Source organism: Orcinus orca, chromosome 8, assembly GCF_937001465.1.
Source record: "Orcinus orca chromosome 8, mOrcOrc1.1, whole genome shotgun sequence".
NCBI classification, from domain to species: domain Eukaryota; kingdom Metazoa; phylum Chordata; class Mammalia; order Artiodactyla; family Delphinidae; genus Orcinus; species Orcinus orca.
In genome coordinates, this window is record NC_064566.1 from 78,513,542 (window position 1) to 78,541,200 (window position 27,659).

Here is a 27,659-nt window from a genome sequence, read left to right on the forward strand (position 1 = left end):
AATGCCACTTCGTCTGTCCCTCACCCATGATCTAGAAACTGCCTTTATTGCAACTCACTGATTAAAATGCATGAAAATGTGCATATACAAGACACAGTCACAAACTGAATATTCTCCTTTGATATCCTTTATCTCAAACAGAAATCACCATTAAAACTCAATTTCTGAATATATGAGTTAATAGGATTAATCTTTATAAAAGTGGGTCAGATTTCAGTCTTCTTATATGAGTATAGTAAGTTTTAAAATTTGTCATCCTACCTTTATTATTGACATCCTTGTATTTAAAAACAAAAAGTTAAGGAGAAGGGATTATTCTAAGTTCTTTGGAACTATTATCAAGAAGTCCTTCCCATTGTGAAATGATGTAACTCTCATGTAATGAAAATCAACACCAGAAAACAAATAATGCTTTTAAACTTTTATTTTGTAAAAAATATTTATTTGATCTGAATTTCTATACCACATGAATGGTCACTCTAATTTCTGATACTTATGCACAGTTACAAATGTCAGTTTTCTGTAGACACCTTCATTATTGCTTGCTCTAAGTCAGAGGTTTCTGAAGAGTCATTTACCAACACTCAAAAACAATTTTTTTCTCAGATAATTTACTGCACTATCTACTTATCTTTTGCCAAATATTCTCTAGCATACACACATATTACCACTTGTAATACATTTATATGAGTAGAACAAGATGCTCCTAACCCATTCGTAGGATCTACACTAAGTAAAAAATTACCCGATCCCTGGAAACTACTTTCTGAGTCCTTATAATCTATATAAACAACCAAGGAATTCATAGATAATAGACCTAAAATCATCAAATTATTCCAAAAATATATAGCAAGACAAGATGGCAAAATAATTCATAAAAATGGTTGAAAGAATGTAGTAATTTTTAAAATTTGACAAATGAGAGCATTCCATAGAAACTACCTCAGTTTGCTGATAAATTAAGATTATTATATTATTGTTTGTTTTGGGAAAGTAGCATGGACTCCTCTTATGTAAACTGTGTATTTACCTAAGGAATATATATATGTAGTCTTATCAATGCCTGCTGGGGAAGTAATAATGTGAAGTCAGCTCAAGATCAAGGCTTCCAAGTTTGGTAATGGAAGCTTTCAGAAGTCACTGTAGTCGGTGAGCTCCAAACACCATCACTCTGTTCTGAAGAAGAATGAATTTGGCTCCTTGAATCTCCTTATATTGAGTCCTTGAAGACCACACCCACTTCTTTCAAGTGAGTACATTTCAGAGGTCTTTGGATGGGTGCTAATATGGGTAATTAGATCTCTTAAAATCAGAGGGAAAGAGCTATTTAACACCCTGGCTAATCTTCATAAACACAGCTCCACAAACATCATCTCATCAAGAGACACAGATTTTACAACAAACCCACCCATGAATGCCACCTGTATATCTAAATTTCTGGACATCAAGGACTTTTACAACTTACAAAAAAGCTAGAACACATTATTTCATCAGTTAGTGACTTTAGAAAACCTGTTGGAAAAGTCGGAAATGTTTTACCTGAGGTTTGTTTATATTCTGTATTGGAGGATGCGCTTTATTGATTGATTTATTTTTGTATTTCAGTGTAAGACTTTAACGTAACAGCATTTTTGGCCACCAGAATGTCCCTCACACTCCATATCAAGCCCCCCAAGGCTTCCCAGCGAGAGCAGAACAGGAGATTCTCTGCCTGGCGCTCCTTATGCCAGCTAAGGGGGAACAGTAGAGAAAGGATGAGATGCCCCAGTTCAGCGACCCTCTGGGCCAAGGGAAGGGAAGAGGCGTTGTACTCATGTATGGAGTTTATATCGACTTATGTCTCAGTCCATTTAGTTCTCTGTTTATGCGGGGAGTTATTTGCCACCTTGAGCAAACCTCCATCCTATTTACCACTGGTTCCAAATATTCTTCGTGCAGTCACGGAAAACCAAACTGTGGATTCTGAAGAATCAGCTCAGAGCTTGGCACAGCGTTCTTAGAGCACTGCCTTGGCTATGCAGAAACCCTTGGGTCCAGCAACAGTCGGAGCTGGATGAGAGATGGAGGGAGGGAGCCCCATTTTCCAGGATGTCCCACTTTGTGCATATGCATGATTCCCCTAAGAGGTCACCATTCCTCTGCTTCCTTTGAGGTCTGGGAGTTTCCCTGGGTTTAGCTATTAAGGGATAGGGCAGGAGGTGCCTTTTGGTTCTGGGGCCATAGGACAGGGCCTCAGCAGGAGGAGACCCAGCTGAGCAGGTAACTATTCATGGGGCGGAGTGTGGGCAAAATGGATTGTTACCTTTTGGAAGCAGCAAGTCCCCCAGTTCTCCTGAGCCTCCAACATCACTGCATGGAGTCAGTAAAATGGGCAAGGTGTGGACTATGGGAATTCGGAAGGAAGGGAAGTGAGAGCCTAGTAGTTGTGGGGATGGGGGCAGAGCACTTTTTCTGTCAAGGTCGCTGAACAGAACATTCTTCCGTCTTTTTTTTTTTTTTTAATATGTTTATTCATTTATTTATTTGGCTGTGTCGGGTCTTAGTTGCAGCATGTGAGATCTAGTTCCCTGACCAGGGATCGAACCTGGGGCCCCAGCCTTGGGAGCGTAGAGTCTCGGCCACTGGACCACCAAGGAAGTCCTCCCTTCTTAAATTCAGAGAAAAAAAGCAGTGATGGGTGGAAGAGTTGCCTGTGTCCTGGGCAGTAGAGCATTTCTCTGGTCTTCTCCAGATATACCCAATCCAATCCTACAGGTAGAGGAGTCTGCACATTTTTTTACCTCCTAGAATTTCTCCTATCAGGAACTCCCAAATTCCCACCTGAACCGGGGGCTGCTGAGCTTTTCCTCCCTGGATTGCTTTTCCCCAGGTGAACCATGTCAGCACCATGACAAGGTCCAACAACTATAAATATCAACCAGGCTTCCATGTCTCTATGAAGTTAAATATTTGCCAAAGTGTGAGGATAAGAATATTTATTAGCAGTTTGCTAGCCGTAGTTAGACATTTTAAATATTTGACATGCGGTATGTGGACCTCTATTTGTACTCTTGCTCTGACCCCATAAATATTTTTATTTTTTTTTAAATATTTTGTATTTTAAAAAATCTTGGTAAAGTATGACAGTCAGAGGAACCAGCTGGGGGCGCCCTGTACAAGTCGTCAAGTGGAGCTTTCCTTTGACACCCACCTCTTCCCATTCTAGTGCCTGCTCCCCGTCCAGCTTCTTTGAAAATTGCTTTTGTCCTCTGTAACTACTGATGAAATAAAATTTATATTTTAAGGCAGGACAAGAGAAATTAAACATAAATTTCCCTTTCAGTGTCTGTTTAGGCCTCCTCTCTCCACAATGTGCGGTGTGCATCTGCATTACACATTAACCAGAGCTTCTGATGCTTCTTACTCACCTCTTCATAATTTTAAGTGTGATCATTTAAGATTAGAGTGTAGTGAATTCATAATTGTCAGGAAGTGAAGATCTAAAATTTTGCATATGGTGGTAATAGGATGTGTTCCTAGTACATCTGAACTTATCACTTGATGTGGTTCAGTGCAGGCCACCCCAAAATGTGCCACTTTGACATATTGGTTATACTTAAGAGACAACCAAGAAGGACACTCTGAACCTTCGTTGTCCCCCTGAAAGCAGGAAATAAATCTCCCATACAAAAGGTATCCTCCTGTTAACAGAATGTAAAAAGATATTCTAATCACCAAAGATAGGAAACTGAAAGCTAAGAAGGCTGCATAAACAAACTGTGTTATTTTACTAATTTAAAACCCTAAGAGAAAACTTCTTTGTTTTGTCAATTTTTCACAAATGTATTGTTTCTTTGTCTAAAAGGTATAAAAGCTGCCTACTTGGGTCACTTCTCTGAGACTCATTTTTCTATGAGCTCCCATACATACGAAGTAAATTTGTTTTTCTCCAGTTGATCTGCCATATGTCCATTTAATTATTAGAGCAGCCAAAGAATCTAGAAGAGAAGAAAGAAAAATTTTTCCTCCCCACACACCCATTAACAAGATACGGGATGAATTAACTATGACTTGAGTCTGCTATGCTATGAAGTAATTCCCGGGGCACATAAAGCCTGATCATCACTGAGGTAGAGCAAAGGGAAGAAAAAAACAAATGGTAAGTGCTGATGCCTGATCATTCAAATCTTCCACCTTGAGGTGAGTAGGGGATGTGTGAAGAATTTTAAACCACTGATTCTCAAACTTGCCGGAGCGTTGGAATCATCTGAGGAGTTTTGGAAAACTGCGATGCCTGTGTCCCATCAGAGAAGTTCTGATGTAATGTTCCGGGGCATAGCCTAAAATTGGGGAGTTTTAGAAACTCCCCAGGTGATTCTAACGTGCAATTTTGAGAACCATTGTCCAGATTTAAACCTAAAATGTTCCTCCGTTTCTATATGTACATTCACCATTCCACAGTTTTTGAAATTAGATTACTCAGAACTTGATATATTGATAGATAATATGTTATTGATTAAACAGAGTTCCATATATACCTATATATGGCATGGTCTGGCACAATATTTCTTTGATTATACATCTAATTTCACTTGGCACACATATGCATTATTCTTTTTGAGTTGAAAATGTGGCCCCGTCCTGCCTGTGTTGCCAGATTGGCATTGACAGTAGCGTGTCTATTAAAGCTGTCTAACTTTCATGTACTGGGATCCTGACTCTTTAAAATCAATAATTTTCATGACTCTCAGAGAGAGGGCTAGGTAGCATTGGTGCTTAAATCTTTGTCCTACCACCTGAGAAGCAGATTTTGCTGTCTGAGAGTAGGATACTGGTCACTGTAAACTTTGCTAAATATCCAATTTAACCTTAATTTTTAAAGTGTACTTATGTTGAAATGTGCTGAATAAGAATGAGAATTCTATCAGAATATAAGGCCACTGCTTCTAGGTTTCACCCCATTCCTGCTATGTCCCCTTATTGAATTAAGTAATTTAGTTGACCCCCATTGTCTATTGAAGGCCAAGTATGTGCCCAAGATACCATATGTTTCTCTCCATTTCTCTCATCAAATTGGTGGATGCTTAGATGCTTGGATACTACTAGACTGAAAATACTAGGAAAGTAAGGACAGTATTTTTTTAATTACTATATTCCCACTATCTTACACATGCTTAAAACATAGAATACTATAAAGATGTGGTGAATGAATGGATAAATAAATGAAAGAGCAAATATAAACAATATTTTTCTGGGATTAACAAAGTTTTCCAAAATACAGGTAACATAATAGGACTGAAAATAATAAATCATAATGTCAACAAAATGTAAGAAATAAACTGATTTCCAGATTCATAGGCCGAGGAAATTCTATTATTTTGAGACTTGAAATGACTATACTGTAATTTTATTCTATAGTTTGGATTTTGAGATTTCCTCAGGATGGCAAATATATAATAGTGGAAGATAAATATTCCTAGTGATGGGAAACAGAAAACAAGACTTAGAATGAGACAGTCAGGATTTATTTGTATTGATTTATTTTTATTTTTAAAATTTTTATAGGAGTATAGTTGATTTACAATGTTGTGTTAGTTTCAGGTGTACAGCAAAGTGAATCAGTTATGCATATACATATATCCACTCTTCTTTAGATTCTTTTCCCATATAGGCCATTACAGAGTATTGAGTAGAGTTCCCCGCGTTGCACAGTAGGCCCTTATTAGTTATCTATGTTATATATAGTAGTGTGTATATGTCAATCCCAATCTCCCAATTTATCCCTCCCACCCACTTACCCCCTGGTAACCATAAGTTTGTTTCCTACATCTGTAACTCTATTTCTGTTTTGTAGATAAGTTCATTTGTTCCCTTTTTTTAGATTCCACATATATGCGGTATCACATGATATTTGTCTTTCATGAGACAGGATTTAAATAGGCATATATATAAAATCACTTAGCATGAAGTGATATAAACATCATGCACTGACAAAAGCAAAACAGATTTGCATTTGCAAGAGTAACACACATGATTGAGAATTCACATTTCTAGAAATAGAATGATACATATACCCTGTAAGAAAGAATAAAAAGAAACTGAATAAAGAAGGAAACAAAGAAAAGAAAGAAACCAAGAAAGAAAAACAAAGAAAATACCTTGGTGTATGGTCATGGAATAAATGATGACTGAAATGTGAAAAAATTGCATAAACTGTAATGTGCTAAATTCCATGAAACTGGGAGTTCACTTCTTTCAGATACTCAGGGCAAGTGAAAATCTCTCCAATGAGTTAGGGGGGAGGCTGATTTGCTCTAACAAAGACTGTGACTCAGAGGCTGTTTTTCTTTTTTCTTTCTTTTTTTTAGCGGGGTCTTCCCTGAGTGGCATGCGGGATCTTAGTACCCTGACCAAGGATGGAACACTGAAGTGGAAGAGGACCACCAGGGAAGTCCCCAGAGGCTGTTTTTCTTTCACGTGTCCGTTCATATATAACAGGTAATCAAGAGGAAGATTGATATCTTCAATAACTGGCTTTTTTCTAAGTGCACAAAAAAGAGCTTATTGATGCCATCTCTTAGCCATCCTGAGAAAATATCCTGAGCAAGGGGGTCTAAGTGTAAGAAAATAATGTACTGTGTTCCAAAGCAGTTGTGTTTCCACCCTATTGGGTCAAGATTAGGCACATGACACACCAAGCTTCAAAACTTATCTGGAAGTGCTGGATGCACATTAAAAGCTCTTGTTGGTTTGGTTTGGTTTGGTTTAGAAGACAAAAATTCAATGACAGGAACAGCAGAAGAAATATACATGAGGTTATGTTCCATGAAAATAAACTGATCTTCAACAAGAACGATGTCATCGTGTTCTGGGTTAGAACCAGGAATGAGTTCTCCAGAAGAGTAAACTCTGCTTTTCACCATCGTCAAGATGTCGAGTGTTTACCTTTTCAGCATCTGGCTCCTAAGGGTCATGGACAAGGAATATCTACTTATCTTTGAATCTCTGAAATAGAAGACTGAGTCAGAATTGATTCTCCAAATTTGGAAATACTTATCAGAAATGTGCCCTTATTCTGTCCATCTATATTACCTAGCTTTCATAGAACACGTTCTCTCTACTCTTCTCCCCTGTTTCATGTAGCCCTTCATTAACTAACAAATTTCTTTATCAGCTTCTTTTGACAAACTGCATCTCTCCAGGTGATCTCAGATTGTGTAATTTTACTTTATTTGCCTTCAACTCATCACTTCTTTCCATTCCCACCTAAAATTCCTGAGTGCTTGCTGTTGACACTCAAATTTCAGTGAGCAACAGTCATTACACCTTGAATTTCATAAGCTTAATTTTGCCCCTTTTCAAAGAAAGTTTTATACCTAATATTCTTCTTATTTAGTTTGCATTTAGTTGTACATACTGGCAGAATTAGCTACTATGGGCCTTTGGACTTGTCTTTGATTGGAAGGTGAGGAAAATGTGTACTGGATACATTTTCTTAGTTATAATATCAAGAATTTCTTATTCTAAAGACATTTCTACATCTTTCAGTTTTGATGACCTTTATTAGAATTAATGTCATCTGGGTCATATTTACAATTGAGTAATGAAATCAAGGTGAGACCACTGGGAACACTGCCAGTTAAACCCATCATGTGAGTCTTCTCATCCCCAGAAGAGGTTATTTATTTATTTAGCTGGTCACTTTCTTTTTCTTTTTTTGTGTCAGAGATTTTTCAAAAGAAGATTCTTCAAAAAAAAAAAATTATTCAGAGAAGATTATCGATGGAAATAAAAAGACTGATACAGAAAATTCAGCATATGTGTAGTTTAAAAAGGGAGATAAACATGTAAAACAGGGAATGTATAAAGTGAGAAGAGAACATGGCCCACGATAAATTCCTGGGAAAGCTATAATTTTAAAGAAACATTAAGGAAAATGAGAGGAATAATGGCAAAATAAAGGAAATAAATGGTACTTTGAAAGCATAGACTGAGTGCTTACCATGTGAGCTCGATTTTACCAGCACCATATAGTTGACCTTTATCACTGCAGCTAAAGATACTAAGAATTAGCGGAGATGACTGCCCAGGTTCTCCTCCTGTCGGCTTTCCTTTGATTCCTTGCTAGTGACTAAGGATTCAAGATTATGTTAAATATAGTTCCTGTTATTAGATAATGAAAAATGCAGAAAATATGATTTTCATCCCCAGCTCAACTCCTGATGTGTGATTTTGGTCAAATTTCCTCATATCTCTTTGATATTTTATTATATTTTTTAAACATTTTATGTCTTAATTTTCTATCTTTTTTATAGGATTTAATTTCTGTCCACCTAAAACATTTGTCTTTTAGAGCATGAAAACGTTCAAACTTTGGGGGAGTCTGAATTGTACAAGCATGCCACTGTTTTAAAGGGAAGGGCTTAAGTTTATTGTTTTCTTACTAGAGAAAATCATAAGGAAGTACCTTTTATTCAAAAGATAGGAAGAAAATCTACAAAACACTGGAAGAAGAGAGACTTGTTGCTATGTGGAAAGGAGATAAGTAGCAATTGTTTCCTTCAATCCCATTTGAGGAAAAGCATCATTCACTCTGTGTTACTTTATCTGCAGCCAGGAGGAATTCTTCCTATGTGAGTTTCTCCCCTCACCGATGGTTCATTTCCAAGATACCTGGGAAACATCCACAACTAACCTGCATTAACATAATCCTTTTAAGTAGAAAAATCACATTTACTGAAAGGAAGCAGGCTGTAAAAATCAAAAAAGGATGATGAAGAAAAATTTGTCTGATTTGTAGAGCCTTGTGCTTGGAAGATCAGCACAGTTTCTAGAGAGTTAGAGTCCAGGGAAGCTTCTCATATGGAGTGAAGGAACCATTGCCTCAGTAAATGTTCAGACTAATCTGACATAATTTCTCAACAATTCTGTAGTAACATTGTTCTTCATTAACCAGGTAAAAACATACCATAGAGTCTATTATTCCCCTCAACATCTTATCCTTGAGCGCAAATCTGTAATTCTGTATATATCAAAAAGTGTGTCTTTTTTTAGGAAATGTGTGGCTGGACTGTATAACTATTTTTTTTTTGTATTTCTCTTCCATATTATTATTTATTTGTTTATATGTTTATATTCTTATAAGCAAGTTTTCCACTATCCTCTGTGTTACTGCCTTACATGCTCTAGATTTTATGCACAACTTTAGGAATCAGTTAGCATATCTATATAAACTATTTTATGGATCTTATTGTCAATGAAAATTCAATTAACAGTCAAGGTAAGGGAAAAAAAGAGCATTTTACTCAAGCCAAACTGAGGAGTATAACCCAGGAGACAGACCCTCAGGGGCTCTGAGAACTATTCCACCTGTTAGAAATGGAAGGAACAGTCACATAACTTTTCAGGACAAAGGGATCATACATCAAAATGACATATTGATATTTTATATAAAGTTCACCAAAGATATACAGTCCAGGTAACTCATACAAAGTTAGCAGCAAGTCGTTATGATCCCTTACAGAGTTGAGAAAGAATGTTCTTCTTCAAGAAGTTACATTGCCAACATTAGAGGAAAGGGAAGCAAAGGATCTTCATGCTCGAGTGGGCACCCCCATGTTTGAGGAGGTCTAGTTAGTGTGGAATGCAGATGCACACTGCACATGAGGGAGGGAGAGAGGAGGCCCAAACAAACACAGGAAGAGAATTTTATGTTTAAATTTTCTTGTCATACCTAAGAATACAAATATTATTTCATCATTATCAATGTCTCATCTACTTTTTTCCATCAACTAGTGCAGTGGATTCAAATGGGGGTGATTTTTTCTTTCAGAGGGTTATTGTTGATATGTGGAAAAATTTTTGTTTGTCACAATTGGAAGTTACCATTGATATTTCAAGGGTAGAGACCAAGGATTCTGCTAAACATCCTACAAGGCAGACCTACAAGAAAGAAAAAAACAGTCCCAACTGTCAATTGTTCTGATGTTGAAGAAGCCCTGAACTAGAAAATCTTAATATAGATGAATAGTAAGACTTTTAATTAGCCAGTAACAGGAAAGAACAGGCAGGGATAAATGGAAAGCTAAGAATGAAAATAAAATGTTGTCAGTCTAAGATTTATATGGGATTCCCTGAAATCACTCTAGATGATTAAATTCATATCTACTAGCAAACAATATTTTGACTTGGAATTTTGTCACTGTGATTTGAGACTTTCTGCCTTTCAATCTGTAAACATATTTTTAATACTGTGACTAGTACATCTGAATACATTCCTTGATTATTTTGTTGCTTATTTATTAACACTTGTTTTAGGTACTGAGGAGTAGCCATGAACAAGACAGACATCATGCCTACCCTTATGAAGGCTATAGTCAGGGAGCAAGGAACTGAATAAATGCTCCAGGAATTGTAGTTAAAATTCAGGTCAGTGTATGAAAGGGGAAAAAAGGGAGTATATTAAAGGAATATAAAATGAAGTATAAACTTAGGCTAGTGTAAGGGAGTGGCATTTGAAGACAGACTTGAAGGGTAAATAGGGTGGGGTAGGTGGAGATCCTGAGGTGGGAACGAGGTCAGGTACAGGACCTAGAGGAAGACTAGAAGGACCGGAACAGATCACCACATTCCCCTATTCTTCGTCACTATGGATCAGTTTTAGAAGATTCCACACTACAGAACCATACCATCAGGAAATCATAGATCTAGGGAAAGGAACAGGATTTTATTGAGCATGGCTAATTTTCAGGTAGCTTGGCATCTTGCAGCAGAATTTGGATGTAGTGATGCTCGCTGCCTGCTGATTCCAATGTACTGCATCTTCCTTCTTTGTCCAGAGTCAGGAAACCTGTATCCAATGGAAAACACTTTTTGCACTTATAGATTTTAGAGACAAAGACTCTTTCTCAAAATGAAGGCTTTATAGAGCCTTGAGCATAATAATGTATCACCCAAAGAATTTCAATTAACTTTATCACCCAGCCATTGGATACAAGTTCCATAAAGGCAGGTATGCTGCAGCATTTTCTTCATAGCTTTGTCACTGCTACCTAAGTCTGTACCTGGCACTCAGTAAAGAGAGGGTTTAATCATCATTATGATCGTAATATCCTTTTTTAAAAGATATTTAATTTACTTATTTTGTTGTGACAGGTCTTAGTTGTGGCTCGCTGGGTCCTTAGTTGTGGCATGCCCACTCTTATTTGGGGCATGCGTGTGGGACCTAGTTCCCTGACCAGGGATCAAAGCTGGGCCCCCTTCATTGGGAGCATGGAGTCTTAACCACTGTGCCACCAGGGAAGTCCTGATTGTAATATCCTTTTAATCTCTTGGCTGTACCATCCTCCAGCTCTCTAAGTGCTCGCACAGACATCACTCACCCAGCATTCCTCAGCAGCCTCTGCAGTGGAATGGTGTCTGTGAGCCCTGTGCTCCTGACTTTGAGAGCAGACCAAACAGAGCAAGCTCTTGTTGGCTTCACAGAAGATCTTCTTTGTCTCCTTATGGGTCCCACACGTATGTTCCTTAGAGTTCAGGAATTGCCCGAGATTTGCTTTTCTGACAATGGACACCAGATTCTTCAGAAGAAAATTGGTTTTGAGGTTTGTCTGCTCTGATCGTTGTCTGCACACTGGGCAACTGGCAGGGTCTTCAGCTTGCTCCAAGAGAAGACAGAGACAGGACCTACAGAAGCTGTGTCCACAGCCTATGGTGAGTGGGTCTAGAAGGTAATTCAGGCACACGAGGCAGGTGAGCTCTTTCTGGAAGGCTTCTGGGATGTCTGAGTCCATTTTTCTAAGGGAGGGAAATCAGGAGTTTATTCCTCTTCCCCCAAGACAAAAGAGGCCCAAGGACCAAGAGGACTTGGTATCAGCCTGCGACCTCCTGAGTGTGGAGGCCGAGAACCCTCCGGGTGGTGGGATCTGAGTACACACAGCCACTGGTCCTGCTCAGCAAAGGGATGCTGCAGCTGGTGGAGTGTAAGTTGCAGGAAGTCCACCCATTGCTGACTCTCTGTGGACAGATAGTTGAGAACTGGCATGGGAATCCTATCCAGAAGGAGTCTCTGTCTGTCTTCTACCTGGTGCTCCAGGTTACCCACTACCTGAGTACCGGGCAGGTAAAGAGCGTGAAGCGGTGCCTGAAGCAGCTGCCGCAGTGCATCCACACCATCTCCATACTGCACATGAGAAGATAGTGCCCAGCAACCACGCCAACCTCTTCCACTGGCTGCCCGAGGAGCACATGTGCTTGCTTGTCTACCTGGTGCCTGTGATGCACTCCATGCAAGCCGGCTACTTAGAGAAAGTGCAGAAGTCCAGAGACAAGGCCCTCATGTAGCTGGAGAAGCTCCAGGTGCTCTACTGCAGCCCCATCCTGTCCTCCTTCCAAGTAATCCTGCTTGAGCACATCATCACGTGCAGGCTCGTGACAGGACATAAGGCCACTGCATGCAGGAGGTGTCCCAGGTCTGTCAGCTGTGCCAGCAACCCCCCTGGCTCTGCTCCAACCACTCAGCATACACTGCCGGGCTTGTATTGTGTCTCTGTCAACTGCATGGACAATGCTAAAGCCCAGTTCACCACAGCTTTGCGGCTCACCAGTCACCAGGAGCTGTGGGCCTTCATGGTGACCAACCTGGTGAGTGTGTATATAAGGGAAGGACGTAGACACCAAGAGGTACTATTCAGTTTGTCGGAGAGGATCAGTGCAGACCACAGCTTCCCTGTCAGCTCGCACTGCCTGCTAACGGCAGCTTTCCAAGTGCTTAGGCTCTTCGTCTTCCAGGGACGCTATGAGGAGGCCAGTCGCACTTTACATCATGTTTGTCTCTGCATATTTCTTGAAGCCTTTCTTTGCTTCTAGGGCATTTTGTACATAGAACAGTTGAAATAAGAACCTCAAAACTTACCGTCTGTCCTGATGTTAAGGTGCGTTTAGTGACCACTCTGTTATCTATATGTAAAGTTAAGGATAAGTTCTTAAGTGTACAGTTAAAAATTCAGTACTTGATATTTAATATTCCACTCTAGCTTTATGGAAGCCAACCCGTGTGTACGTGCATGCATGTGTGTGTGCGGGCTTTGACCCTCCCCTTCACTGCAGCATCTTTCCATTACATAAAGCTGTTGTAAGTACCTTCCTGTGAGTCCAAATTCAGAGCCTCACAGTTTCTCAATCATAAGAACTTAAGACAGCCAGCAAGGGAGGCCCCAGGGAGACATTACAGCTAGTGTCATACAGCTAAGTGTTTACAAAAAACAGATAAATAAAACTCCAAACTTTAAGCACACAGGGGTGTGAGGGGGTAGCAGAAAGATTCCTGTTGGCAGGTAAATTATTGAAAGCTGGTCAGACCCCTCGTGTGCGCCTCCCACTTCGTCCTATCGGCAGTGGGGCCCTCAGGGTCTAAGGTTCTGGGGGCGCAGGTCCAGGGGTGCCAGGTTCCCTCACAGACGCATAGCTGCCTTCCCCTGTTGGGTCCTCACAGCTGCCCGTGGGTGAGGCCAGGGTCCTCCCACTGGGGTAAGCACTCCCAGTTCCAGTTATTGGGAACGCCAGCAGGGAAATCAGAAAGGGCCACTGGACTCAGTGGGTAAATTTGTTGGTTGTATTGTCTTTGTTTCCTTAAAGGGTTTTTAATAAGCATGTTTGGCATACTTTTAATGGGTTTGTAACGTTTTATTTATATATATATATATGTATATATATATATATATTTTGTGTGTGTGTGTGTGTGGTACCCGGGCCTCTCACTGTTGTGGCCATTCCCGTTGTGGAGCACAGGCTCCAGACACACAGGCTCAGCAGCCGTGGCTCACAGGCCCAGCCACTCCACGGCATGTGGGATCTTCCCGGACCGGGGCACGAACCCGAGTCCCCTGCATTGGCAGGCGGACTCTCAAATATTGCGCCACCAGGGAAGCCCACTGTCTTATATTTTTAGCAGCCTGTATCTTCAGCTGGTGCTTTTAATCAAGAGAAAAAAATTTTTGTAAATGCAAAACATTGTTTAAAAGACATAGCCATAGAACATAGCTTCTCATTTGTGGATCTCTTTTCCTGTATATTCAAAGTAAAATAACTTTCGGGAACCATCAAAAAATAAAATAGGGACCTCCCTGGTGGTCCAGTGGTTAAGAATCCTTCTTCCAACTCAGGGGATGCAGGTTCGATCCTTGGCTGAAATGTTGAACGTATTTGGAAAACCGTGTTGCAAATTATACAATTTGCTTCCTTGCTCAACATGAAATCTGTAAAATTAGTGCCAAAGACATGATTGTTTTTATTTCAAATGTCAGATAATACAGGAAGCTCTTGCTACTAGGATGCAGTAAGTTGTTGTTTTTTTGTTTTTTTCTTTTTCTGCAGTACGCGGGCCTCTCACTGTTGTAGCCTTTCCCATTGCCAAGCACAGGCTCCGGACACGCAGGCTCAGCGGCCATGGCTGATGGGCCCAGCCGCTCTACGGCATGTGGGATCTTCCCGGACCAGGGCACGAACCCGTGTCCCCTTTATCAGCAGGTGGACTCTCAACCACTGCGCCACCAGGGAAGCCCTAGGATCTAGTAAGGTTTATAACGTATGCTAGATAGTAAATTTAATTAACCAGTATTGAAAAACTTATCATAATATATTCAGAAAGTATATTTAGTGGTGGAATTACAATGGTGAATATACAATTCAGTGTGGGACAGCAACATTTAAATCAAAAACCAATGCTCTATTGTATGATGGTAAAATGGGAACAGACAATGTTCCCTGTCCTACCATCTCATCCTTCGTGGCCTAGGTGATGATCCTAAGTTAAATTAAAATAATATAAAACAGTAATGTAAGACCACCTTGATTGCAATACACACAATCACCCTCACACTTCTAGTATCTACACTAACAGAGCCTCCAACACACAGATGCACTTTTCCAAGATAATTAAAAATCAATTGGGCTCAAGCTCAATGTGTGTAATCTAATCAGTTTTTGACATCCACCTTCAAATCCTGAAACTTTAAACTTTTAGATTCTAGTCCCTAACGTTCATTGCAAAGCTCCTTTCCAATAAGATAATTGTTTTGCCTATTTATTAATTTATTCAGGCAAAGATTTGTTCAGTGCCCCTCATGAGGCACTTCCATTCTTTAGGTCTTTTCCCTTATATTATTGTAAAAGTAAGGGACCTGCAAATTCTGGGTTCTCTAAGAAAAGAAGACTTATCCCCGTCTCCAGGGCCAGTGGAGATTTCTCTGTCAAATCAGTTTTCACCCTGAGGGTGAATTGATGTGTAGGACAGAGTAGATCATGAGGAAGGAGGAGAAAGTTGGGGGCTGACGTGGGTCTGGTTGGTGACCAGGTCTGTCCATGCTGTGTAAGCCCTGGGTTCCTGTACTGGTATCAGGAAGTGGGAAGCACACGCCCACACTTTGGTGAGTTGAGCAAGCTCACAACACAGGTGAACAGCCACGTCACATATTCCAGACAAATGTCTGTAAGGCAAGCTTTTATTGTCAGGAAGATGGAAGACACCAACAAAAGTTTGCATTTGACACTATCTTTATAACAAATAGCAGTAAAAGGAGGTTCCATTACAGTAGAAAGAGCCTAAACACAATGAAGTAACCTTGATTTGCTGCAGCTGAGAAGGGTTCCCTCAGAGAAGGAGTCCTGAGCATCCAGTCCGGGTCCTGACTTAGCCCTCCTCACGTGTGGCCAGTGCAAATGAAAGGCCTGACAGGGAAAGTGAACAGGCCATCCTTGTACCTCCAAAGGAGGGAGCGCCTGGCAACGTCCACAAAACCCATACTCCCACTGTCAAAATCAAGGAACACGCCAACCCTGCCCTGAGGTTTCTCTGTGTACAGAGGAGTGTTCGGGATGGTGGTCCAGAGACGGTAATGATGACCCTCCTTCACACACACAAGGAGAAAGTTGTCCCTGTTGCATTCTTTCAGTATGCCGTCATCCTTCCTTGTCCAGGAATCCTTACAGATGCCTACAGCACAGTCCCAAGAGCCATCCACATCCACCTGCCAGTACTGTTTGTCAGAGGTGAAGCCCCGGGATCCCCATGCAGCAAAATACTGCGATGTTCTGCCATCCAAAGACACATAGAGGCTGTCACGCTCATACTTCAAACTTCTTGCATCATCAAACAGCCTGATGTGCTGTCTGCTTACTTCATTATGGAATGAAATTGTTACTGTGGAGAGATGAGAGAATACTCCAGTCAAAATCAATGTTAAAAATAAAATTATGTCTATGAGAGAAGAGGGTCCACTTAGGGTCTCACTGGGAGAAAAAAAAAAAAAAACCTTAAGGTTATTAGCAGTGCAGTTCTAACTGGAAACATTGGATTCAAATGTTGCCAGGATATCTGCTGAGGAAACAGATAACTAGTTAGCCTGGAAAACACTTTCTAAAAATTCAGAGATTATACAGGATAGGGAGGTCATGGCTACTTCTGGCTGGGTACTTTTCCTGACATCTAAAAGACTGAACACCAGGCACTGATCACCTCCAAGACCATGACAATATAACTCACCTCCACCTCCACTACCACTGCTCAGGGAAAAGAAAATACATTGTAGAGTAGAGAACTGGTGATCATTCTAGCATCTCAGTTAAGTTAGCAAATGGACACTGCAGAAACAAAGCCTAAGGATGGCTTCTTAAAAGTGGTTTCCTTGTAGGAATTTCCGCCTTTGATATGTGGTTCCAACGTGAGGCCTAGTCTTCCACTTCCTGCTACGTTACCCTCCAGAGTTAGGTTGATCATGAAGCTCTATATGGCTCATCAACCACCGATTTGCTTCCTTGTTGTTCACAAATCCTGGTCTCTGCATCTAATTTTTGTAGCTTATATATATTTTCTGATTATATCAATGGAAAAAAACACATCATACATTCAATTGCCAAGAAACTTTCAAGCAAAAATGCTTTTGACCTCTAAGTAACTGCACTTAGACCCTGAAATTGGAATGTCCTGGATTAATAACCCGTTTTCTAGAATTCAGTGAACAACTGACATTGTATGTGATGCTATTTCTAGGGCTCAAGGAGCCATTTTTGGATCATGTCCTTTTTTTCATTATAAAAATTATTTATCAGATTTATAAGTAATTTATAAGGCCTGAATCACATCTATCCCTGCACCAGCCTGTGTGTATTTTGTAAGGATTTTAATGACCCTGTGACTGCACATGTCTATACATGCCTATTTGCAGGCTGTTCTATACAAGGTGAGAGATGAAGAGGGAAAGATTGTCTGTGGAAACATTATTGAAGGACCTTGCAGGGTGGACACACCGATGGGGTGACACTCACCTCGGAAGCGGTTGAGCCAGTCCATCAGCCCAGTGATGGGTCGTGCACGGAGTTCTGGCAGCAGAGGCTGAGGCATGTGCAGCTGTGCTGACTCGCTCCTGTAAGGAGGAAGATGCGGTTAAACTTTCTGCCGGCCAGGACTTCTTAACCACAGCCTTTAAGAAAAAGTCAGCATCCTTCAGCTCAACTCTCTTATCAAAATCCTTCTCTCCACAATCATGGGATGGGATCATGCCGTTCTTAGGAAATTTTTTCTCACTTTAATTCACGACCTGATTTCACCCCCATTTCTCGGAGATACTTGCCTCTCTCACCTAATGCCTGGGAAGTACTAGTCCTTGCACTTCAGTGTGTTTATGATTTTGAAATTTAAATCAGAAAAAAACTGGCCTTTTAGAAACTTCTGCATTGAGCTGTACAGCACATACCTCTCTAAGCCACAGGAGCAAACTTCTGATGCTCAGTTCTGATTCAAACGGAACAGGAAATCATACTCAGCAAAACAGGCACCACACATGCACACACAAGCAATGTAGTATTATCTAGTAAGTTATGTGTTCCCTTTGTTAAATGCAGCTTGATCTCTTTCACAGCGCCCTGGTCAGCATCACAAGATTAGACTTACCATTTCACTTTGTCTCCCAATTCCTGTCAAAAATAAAATTAAAAATATAAGATTTGACTTCTTCATAAATAGCCAACCAGGATTTGGTTTGGGGAATACTTCAGAAGAGATCTAATCACCACCACAAGAAAACAGTCTGGAAAATCCGTTTTCCTTTTTCTCCCTAAAGAAAATCCTGGCACGATGTGTTGAAAGAATCTAAATTCTTCATAAATTAACAAACCTGAGGGTGAAAGAGAAAGAGCAAGAGAGAGAGAGAGAGTGAGAGAGAGTGAGAGAAAGGACAAAGGTAGTGATTGTGCATTGCTGCAACCCTCAGCTCTCTGTAAATTCGTCTTTCCTAGGGCTTGTCCAAAAGGGTAATATGCCCCTCCAAAAAGGCAACTCAAACCTAGGATATCCCAACAGGAGGTGGAAATATATGAGCTTTTGACAAGTTTCTCCCATTGCCCAGCTGGAGATCAAAAAACTGAATGACAATACATAAGTTGTTCCTTTCTGGTTTTGACAGAAGCAAGCTACAAAAGGAGATTTGAGAAGGGAATATTCCTGGGGAGTCTCATAATAACAATTCTGTAAAGCTTGCTCAATCATGGTTTGGATGAGTTGCATTTCATCTATAATATTTCCAACTAGGAGAGACTCCCACCTTAGGATGCAAGAGATGAATAAATATCCCCCTGGTACCATTTAATGGTCATTGAAGGTGTGAGCTTCAGATAAAATATTTTCAGTCCTCAGTTCTTACCTGGAGCAGCTCCACATCTGGTTTATAGGACATTTTCATGAGCTCTTTGTATATTACTTTGAGGTCTGTCTTCTTACCACTCATTTCCTCTTGTCTTTTTCTGATTTGCTTACAAATCTTTTGGCTTTCTTTTATAATACTCCCTAAGTAGTAATTTTCTTCCTCCTGAAGAAATGGAGTTACAATCTGATAAGTTTTCCTAATCATGTCTCCATATCGATACACGTAGAACTGTTGTGAGATGGATTTCAACCGCATTTAGATTGCTCTGATTCATGTTCTCTCCCAAGAAGCTATATCCATCCCAAATTCGTATCTTCTAAGAAATCAATTTATTCCTCTTTCCTTCACTTATTTTTCATTGTTTTTTTTTTTGTTGTTGTTGTTGTTGTTGTTTGCGGTATGCGGGCCTCTCACTGCTGTGGCCTCTCCCGTTGCGGAGCACAGGCTCCGGACGCGCAGGCTCAGCGGCCATGGCTCACGCGCCCAGCCGCTCCGCGGCATGTGGGATCCTCCCGGACCGGGGCACGAACCCGCGTCTCCTGCATTGGCAGGCGGACTGTCAACCACTGCGCCACCAGGGAAGCCCTTTTCATTGTTTTTAACTACATCAAGAGCCAAAGCCACCCTTTCCTCAAACCACTTTCATCAAATTCATGAGTTCCTGAAACATCTGGAGAAAATCTTTTCATGGATCATTTCTTTCATATGCCTGCTTTCAAAACTGAAAGACCCCATGCAAGCAATTGAAATGTATGGGTGATTCATACATCATATGCAATATCCTCATCTCAATGTTAATAAGTAAATTCGTTTCTCATCTCAATCCTCCCAAACTCCACAGCCTGAGTTTCTCTGTGAGCAGCCATGTTCCATTTTACTGTCAGGGTTAGTATCCTCAGGAAAGATCTTCCTAAGAATCTCACCTACTGCCCTCAAACAGGTGCCAATGCCCATAGCCCTTTCTTTCTGCCCTCCTTTTTTCTATAAACAGGTTCTGTCCTCCCTCTAAGGCCACAGCCTCCTTCCCATATTGTTTGGAAGGTCATTCATCCTCATTCCATTGCATATTCCCTCTCAGTATTGATGGATTCACTCTCTTACTCTCCATCTCTGTCTTTCTCCTTGTTCCTTTTCTCCCTGAGGTTTTTCTTTCACATGTCACATTTTCTCCTACTTGAACTAATATCACTCTCTAGCTAGTGAGCTGTCGCTTCTCACGATGACAGGCACACCCCTTAAATTCCTGTTCATGTCTCCTTTGTATCACCTGGGCTCATGTACTAATCAGACTGAAGTACTTGTGGTTCCCAATGATATGCCCTTTACTTTCTGGAATGTATGACTTACAGAAATCTGTGCCTGAAATAACCCACAGATTTTTAAACACCCACTTGATCTTCAGACGTGGGATTGATCTTAAACATGAGAAATTTTCCCTGGGATCCCGAATCATGGGCGTGGAATCGTCCACATCACTCCATGTGCCTCCACCTTAGCACCTGTGGCACATTCTTCTAGTGGATTTTTGTTGTGGTTACTGATCCATTAGATTCTAAAAAACCCAAGAGGCGGGTTTTGTGGGTTCAAATGGTACATAGACAATGTTTTTAAATGGTGTTCAACCCATTCTCAGAATTTCATGGCACATGATGATTTCACCTCAAATTATTCGGGGATAAGTTTCTAGCATGTATGCCTCAACTTCTTTCAAAGAGAAATACATTCCCATACTTACCATCCAAGGGTCAGTTCCTCTGCCATTTTTCTTGAAACTTCTTTCAATTTCTTGGATCTTTTCCCATAAAGATCTCATTTCATTTGCCAGCTTCTCCTGTAAAATAATTGAATTTTAACACCAGAAAAGCCAATAGATTGAGGATTCAGACCCCAAACGATGGAGTGTACCCAGGGATGTCAGGTACAGGACCTAGAGGAAGACTAGAAGGATGGGAACAGATCACCACATTCCCCTATTCTTGCTCGCTATGGATCAGTTTTAGAAGATTCCACACTACAGAACCACACACCATCAGGGAATCTTAGATCTAGGGAAAGGAACAGGATTTTCCTGAGCACGGCTAATTTTGCACTTGTAGATTTTAGAGACAAAGACTCTTTCTCAAAATGAAGGCTTCATAGAGCCTTGAGCATAATAATGTATCACCCAAAGAATTTCAATTAACTTTATCACCCAGCCATTGGATACAAGTTCCATAAAGGCAGGTATGCTGCAGCATTTTCTTCATAGCTTTGTCATTGCTACCTAGGTCTGTACCTGGCACTCAGTAAAGAGAGGGTTTAATCATCATTGTGATCATAATATCCTTTTTTAAAAAATATTTAATTTACTTATTTCGTTGTGACAGGTCTTAGTTGTGGCTCACTGGGTCCTTAGTTGTGGCATGCCCACTCTTATTTGGGGCATGCATGTGGGATCTAGTTCGCTGACCAGGGATTGAACCTGGGTCCCCTTCATTGGGAGCATGGAGTCTTAACCACTGTGCCACCAGGGAAGTCCTGATTGTAATATCCTTTTAATCTCTTGGCTGTACCATCCTCCAGCTCTCTAAGTGCTCGCACAGACATCACTCACCCAGCATTCCTCAGCAGCCTCTTCAGTGGAATGGTGTCTGTTAGCCCTGTGCTCCTGACTTTGAGAGCAGACCAAACAGAGCAAGCTCTTGTTGGCTTCACAGAAGATCTTCTTTGTCTCCTTATGGGTCCCACACATATGTTCCTCAGAGTTCAGGAATTGCCCGAGATTTGCTTTTCTGGCAATGGACACCAGATTCTTCAGAAGAAAATTGGTTTTGAGGTTTGTCTGCTCTGATCGTTGTCTGCACACTGGGCAACTGGCAGGGTCTTCAGCTTGCTCCCAGAAAAGACAGAGACAGGACCTACAGAAGCTGTGTCCACAGCCTATGGTGAGTGGGTCTAGAAGGTAATTCAGGCACACGAGGCAGGTGAGCTCTTTCTGGAAGGCTTCTGGGATGTCTGAGTCCATTTTTCTGAGGGAAGGAAATCAGGAGTTTATTCCTCTACCCCAAAGACAAAAAAGGCCCAAGGAATATCAGACACAGATTGTCACTGAATACTACACTGCTTTACGAAGTATTTTTCACTTGACAGAAATGGAAAACTGAGACACAAAGAGAACTCTCAAGAGCTGCAGAAAATTTTCTCAGCTGCCAAACCAACACTTCTTGCCCTCCTTTCCCTACCTAAAGGAGAACCTCAAGTTTGTTGAGATCTTATTTTCCTCTAGATAACATGAGCCGAGGAGTTTGATCTAATTTATAGCTCTGTGTGGTGGGTCCTGATTGCCCTAAACAATCAATCATGATGCTCAATGCCAGTCATTGATTTAGCGCCGCATACTTGACTAAGCTTGTATTTTTATTATTTCGTATAATTGTCAGGCATTTTTCTTTGGATGTCCTTTTTTATCTCATTCTGAATCTAGATCCACAAACAGTTTTATTCTTTGCAAAACACTTTCTGAATAATTCAGAGATAATGAAGAGGAACCTAAACATTGTCAGATTGGATCCTATTCTAACCAGAAGCAACTTACATGGATATAGTAATCGGTTGAGTTTGCCTTCCTGTCTTATCTGTACCACACTCATCAATCAAACCAAAAATGAAAGAGAATGGGTATATCTTCCCAGTCTTTAAAACTGTTATTAAGGGGCTTCCCTGGTGGCGCAGTGGTTGAGAGTCCGCCTGCTGATGCAGGGGACACAGGTTCGTGCCCCGGTCTGGGAAGATCCCACATGCCGCGGAGCCGCTGGGCCCGTGAGCCATGGCTGCTGAGCCTGCGCTTCCGGAGCCTGCACGTCCGGAGCCTGTGCTCCACAACAGGAGAGGCCACAACAGTGAGAGGCCCGCGTACCGCAAAAAAAAAAAAAAAAAAAGACTGTTATCAAGCATCCCTTACATCTTGTGGTAAGATGCAGTTTGCATGTAATGGTAATAATCAGCACCAAAAAACAAATCATGCTTTTTAAAACTGATTTTGCTAAAATATTGGGTCCTACTGTCTCTACTAGTTAAGTACAGAGGTTCCTCAACTTTCTTATATTTCTGTATGTATGCAAGTGTCACTTTTCTCTTGCCCAATCATTTCTTAGTTTCTTTAAAATTTCAGTCAGAATAACCCACATTTCTGAAGAGACAAAGTTTACTTCACTTTAAAACAATATTTTCTCCCAGATTATTGCATGCATTACCTAGTTCTCTTGTGTACAATATTATGTCTCCTGTGTATAGAGGCACACTCCACTTTTAAAGTAGACTGTAGTAGGTACTGCACATGAAGTCAAATAGTCCTAAACATTATTTTTAGACTCTGCATCAAACACAAACAGATAAGATATCAGGCAACCACTTTCTGAGTCTTTGTAATGCATAGGAATAACTAAGAGATGAACAAAATCAGATAACTAGAACTAATCACCATATTAATTCCAACATGTGTGCCAAGACAAGATGGCAATACAGAAATACAGTCATTTCACTAAGTTGGCACACAAGATTATTTCAATGAAACAGCCTCAATTTTCTGTTAACATTAGGAAATTGTGTTTTTTTCCCCTCAGGAGAGTCCCCTGAACTGCTCTATGGTGAATTGTGTACTCACTGAAAGTGCTGTAGAAACAATCCTCGCTGGAGAAGTAATAAGACAATGTTCGCTCGGGGATCAAGGCTTCCAAGGGTGGTGGTGGTAGCTCTCAGAAGTCTCCAGAGCCAGGTGAGCTCCAAACACTGGCTCTCAGTTCTGGAGAAGAATGAGTTTGGCTCCTTCAGTGTCCTTACATTGAGCTCCGAACCACACCCGCTTTTTCCAAGTGATTGCATTTCACCAGTCTTCTAATAGGGTTAATATGGATGATGAGATTTCCTGAAACCTAGGACAAGACTGCTTTAACACCTTGGATAATCTTCATAAACCCATCTCTGCAAACATCTTCTCACCAAGAACCACTGATTATACCACAAAGCCACCCTCAAATGGGCCTTCATATGTGTTTCTAGATATCATGGATTTTTATTTTTAACTTACCAAAGAAGTTGGAAAGATGATTTCATCACTTAGAGAGTTTAGCAAATGTCTTGGAAAACTTGGAAATCTGATCAAGCTCCCTAGTGTCTCCCAGCAACAACAGGACAGGAGATTCTCTGCCTGGTGCTCCGCAACCCAGCTCAGGGCGGAGAGTAGAGAAAGGCCCCAGCACAGAGACCCCTTTGGGACAATGTCATTTATAGGCTGCTTTGGAACAAAACAGAAACAACAATAACCACAATGGGAAAACTAGGACAAAGAAACATTTTGAAGAAATAACACATACCCTTCCCTTCCTTTCCTGATATATTTCTCACTGAACAATCAACTTGAGAATGCAGCGTTTTTGGAAGGAGTGAGAATCATGACCCCCTCTTGAAGTCTTCCAAGATACATGTACCATATATATAAGTTTCCAGTGGTTGATGCTCCTAAATGTTTATGAACATGATTTAAAAATGACCTTGAACTGCAAAAGCACAACCTGTCTCTCATGGGGCACCACAATTGTTACAAGCATTCCCAAGGTCATTATTTTTCAATTCTTAACTAATTTCCCTAGCACCCTTCTTTTCTAAGTGAAGTATGGCAATATGTTAATTACTACAATAATAATTTGTGTTCCCAATTAGTCATAAATTGGTTTTGGGAATGCTGACATGAAAGTGATTTTGTTTTATTTCTCTGTTTTTCTATATTTTACATATTGCAGCAGTCACTAAAATCAGAGCACCAGATGCAAATGTACAGTTTCCTCTTCAGGAGACACTGACACTCTGGATCTCCTCAGTGGAAGAGTTTAAAGACAGCACTAGCCCAGAGTTCCCTGGAGAGGATGACATTGGGCCTGTAAGTGTGTGTTTAATTAGGAGCCTGCCCCTCAAGCAGCAGCTAGGAAGACACATAAGTGTAAGCTCTCTAGTTTAAAATCACGATAAAAGACTTGACTTATGTCTGCAAAACTGCTTCATGGTATCACTTGGATTAGTTTAGTGCCTGATTGAATAATCAGAGGTGTGTGCATGCTAAAACATGCTGCTCCCCTCACTTCCCCCTTTGTAGTCTAGCCCGGCCAAGTTGGCATGTCAAGAAGCCATCATGAGGTTATATGCTGCAAAAGTTATCAAACATAAAAATAAGTCTCCTTGATCTATTTTAAGTTTATTTTTCAAGACCACCCACAGAATGAATGCCCTAGATATATTGATACGTTCTGGAACTCAATAAGTTGATCATATTACTACACATTTCTGATTGCAAAGGTAAGAAACTAACATTTTGGCTTCTAAGTTTACTGTCTGTGCGCTTGACTGACATCAGTGAATTTCTATTTTTAATTTTATATCATTCAGTATTGTGAATTGTTTTGCAGTGTTTTTTTGTTGTCATGTGGAATCAGCTCTTTTAGAATATTAATAAAAATCCATTGGTTGAAAACATACAAGAGATCATAGACTAAATCAGTAATTACCAGCTATTGTCACTGACGTAACAGGTTAATAATATGTAGTATATTTTGTTCAGTAATATCCAGCATTTCAGAAATTTTGATTGATTTCTATTTATTGATTTAGCTATTGAAAATGCAGCATTGGGACTTCCCTGGTGGCGCAGTGGATAAGACTCCAAGGTCCCAATGCAGGGGCCCTGGGTTCGATCCCTGGTCAGGGAACTAGATCCCACATGTATGCTGCAACTAAGAGTTCGCATGCCACAACTGAGGAGCCCGCCTGCCGCAACTAAGACCTGGAGCAACCAAATAAGTAAATAAATATTAAAAAAAAGAAAGATATCTTTAAAAAAAGAAAAAAAGAAAAAAGAAAATGCAGCATAATACATTCTTTTGTACATATATCCTTGTTTTTGAGAATTTCTATTGGAAAGAATGTTCAAGATGATGTTGCTGAGTTAAAAGGATATGTGGATATAAGCTTTTTTTTTTTTTTTTGCGGTACGCGGGCCTCTCACTGCTGTGGCCTCTCCTGTTGCAGCGCACAGGCTCCGGACGCACAGGCTCAGCAGACATGGTTCACGGGCCTAGGCGCTCCGCGGCATGTGGAATCTTCCCGGACCGGGGCACGAACCCGTGTCCCCTGCATCGGCAGGCGGACTCTCAATCACTGCACCACCAGGGAAGCCCGAGATAAGCTTTCGATAGTTGCCAGTGGACTCTCCTGAATCAGAGTGGGATGGTCTTGCTGTGACTGAATGGATGCGGGACTGTGAACATGTTTCCTCAGCCTCCCACTGAATGAGAATTGTGGTGGGATGAACACAGCTCAGAGCCAGGGAAGGAACAGGGTTTGCAGGTCTCCAGCCAGCTCCTCAGGACTCTTAGCCAGGGCAGCACCGCCTGTGAGGCATCTGCCTTTTTGAAGCTCTGGGACAAATTTGAGAAGAGTGTCCTTATAAAACAGAGGCTTTGGAGGATGGAGTTGACCAAGTGACCAAGAAGCTCAGCAGGCAGGCCAGGGCCGTCACACCTATCAGGGTGGAGGAGAATGGATTCCTAGGTGACATGGGAAACACTGGCCATAGGCTTAGAGAAAGGACTGAAGCCCTTGGTGAGGGGAGAGTAGAATTTCAGCCAGATCTTTCTCTCTGTAACCCCTGCTCCTGCACATAAACACTCCCACATAGCAGCTCTATTAGCAGCTCCACTGTTGACTGAAGTCCATGTTGCTTTGCTGTTGCTGCAGAGGTGAGGGGCCAGGAGCAAACAGCTGGGCACCTCAACCTCCTCTCCCTCGGTATGTTGGGGCTTTAGCTCCTGGCTCCAGAAGAACCAAAGCAGAAGAAACTTTTCGCACCTTATTTCATTAGATACAACTTCAAATACAATGTTGAAAAGGAGTGGTGAGAGAAAACACATTTGCTTTTTTCCTGATCTTACCAGAAGTCTTCTGGTTTCTCACAATTAAGTATAATGTTAGCTGTACGTTTTTGTAGATGGTCTTTATCAAGTTGAGGATGTTTCCTTCTATTTCTTGTTTGCAGAGGTTTTGTTTTTTTTTTTTACCATAAATGAGTACTGAATTTTGTCAAATGCTTTTGTTGCATCTGTTGATACAATCACATCATTTTTTTCTTCATTGTACTATTGACGTGATATGTTACATTAATTGTTGTGAATGTTGAACCAGCTTTGCATATCTGGGATAAAGCCCACTTGGTCATGGTGTAGAATTTCTTTTATACATTGTTGGATTCTATCTTATAATATTTTGCTGAGGAATTTTGTATCTATGCTTATGAAATTTATTGATATGTTCTTTTCATTACTTGTGATCTTTTTGTCTGTTTTTGGTCTTTGGGTACTGAATGCTGGCTTCATACAACGAGTTAGGACATATTCCCTCTGCTTCTATCTTCTGGAAGAGGCAGCAGAGAATTGCTTCTTCATTAAAATTTGGTAGATTTCACCAGTGGATCCATCTGAGCCTTGTGATTTCTATTTTGGAAGGTTTCTAAACCTTGACTCAAATTCCTTAATAGATGTAGGACTATTCAAATGGTCTCTTTTTTCTTATTTGGATTTTGATAAATTGGTTCTTTTAAGAAATTAACTTTTTCTCCAGGATACCAAATCTGCATAGAGTTGTTCATAACATTCCTATTTATCCTTTTAATGTCCATAGTATCTGTCATAATGTCTCCTCTTTCATTTCTGATATTAATAATTTGTGCCTTCACTCTTTTTTCTTAGTTAAGTTGCATAAAGACTTTTTCATTTAATGATTTTTATTTACTGTTAAAAAGCACAGTATATATGGGCTTCCCTGGTGGCGCAGTGGTTGAGAGTCCGCCTGCCGATGCAGGGGACACGGGTTCATGCCCCGGTCTGGGAAGATCCCATGTGCCGCGGAGCGGCTGGACCCATGAGCCATGGCCGCTGAGCCTGCGCGCCCGGAGCCTGT

At 40.8% G+C, this 27,659-nt stretch overlaps 1 protein-coding gene and 1 pseudogene across 1 annotated transcript; one reads left to right on the forward strand and one right to left on the reverse strand.

The window, feature by feature from the left end:
* Positions 1-11,757: 11,757 nt before the first annotated feature.
* Positions 11,758-12,846, forward strand: LOC101279964 (MAU2 chromatid cohesion factor homolog; annotated as a pseudogene).
* Positions 12,847-15,677: 2,831 nt separating this feature from the next.
* On the reverse strand, positions 15,678-21,682 carry LOC101280206 (tripartite motif-containing protein 43-like). The gene is made up of 6 exons (XM_049713834.1): positions 21,271-21,682; positions 20,413-20,508; positions 18,675-18,905; positions 17,927-17,949; positions 17,302-17,399; positions 15,678-16,177 (listed from the first exon to the last, which is right to left on the reverse strand). The coding sequence occupies exons 1-6, from the start codon at positions 21,679-21,681 to the stop codon at positions 15,678-15,680; spliced, it is 1,359 nt and encodes a 452-aa protein (XP_049569791.1). The 5' UTR covers position 21,682.
* Between the last annotated feature and the right edge of the window lie 5,977 nt (positions 21,683-27,659).

Bases quoted from the DNA above. Each gene is read 5' to 3' on its own strand.
- LOC101280206 (XM_049713834.1), bottom strand. From the start codon at position 21,681: ATGGACTCAGACATCCCAGAAGCCTTCCAGAAAGAGCTCACCTGCCTC. The intron at 20,509-21,270 runs GTGAGTGATGTC...ATTATTTTACAG, and splicing joins AGGCTGCTGAGGAATGCTGG to GAGAAGCTGGCAAATGAAAT. The intron at 17,400-17,926 runs GTAAGTCTAATC...TCCTCCTTACAG, and splicing joins TTGGGAGACAAAGTGAAATG to GAGCGAGTCAGCACAGCTGC.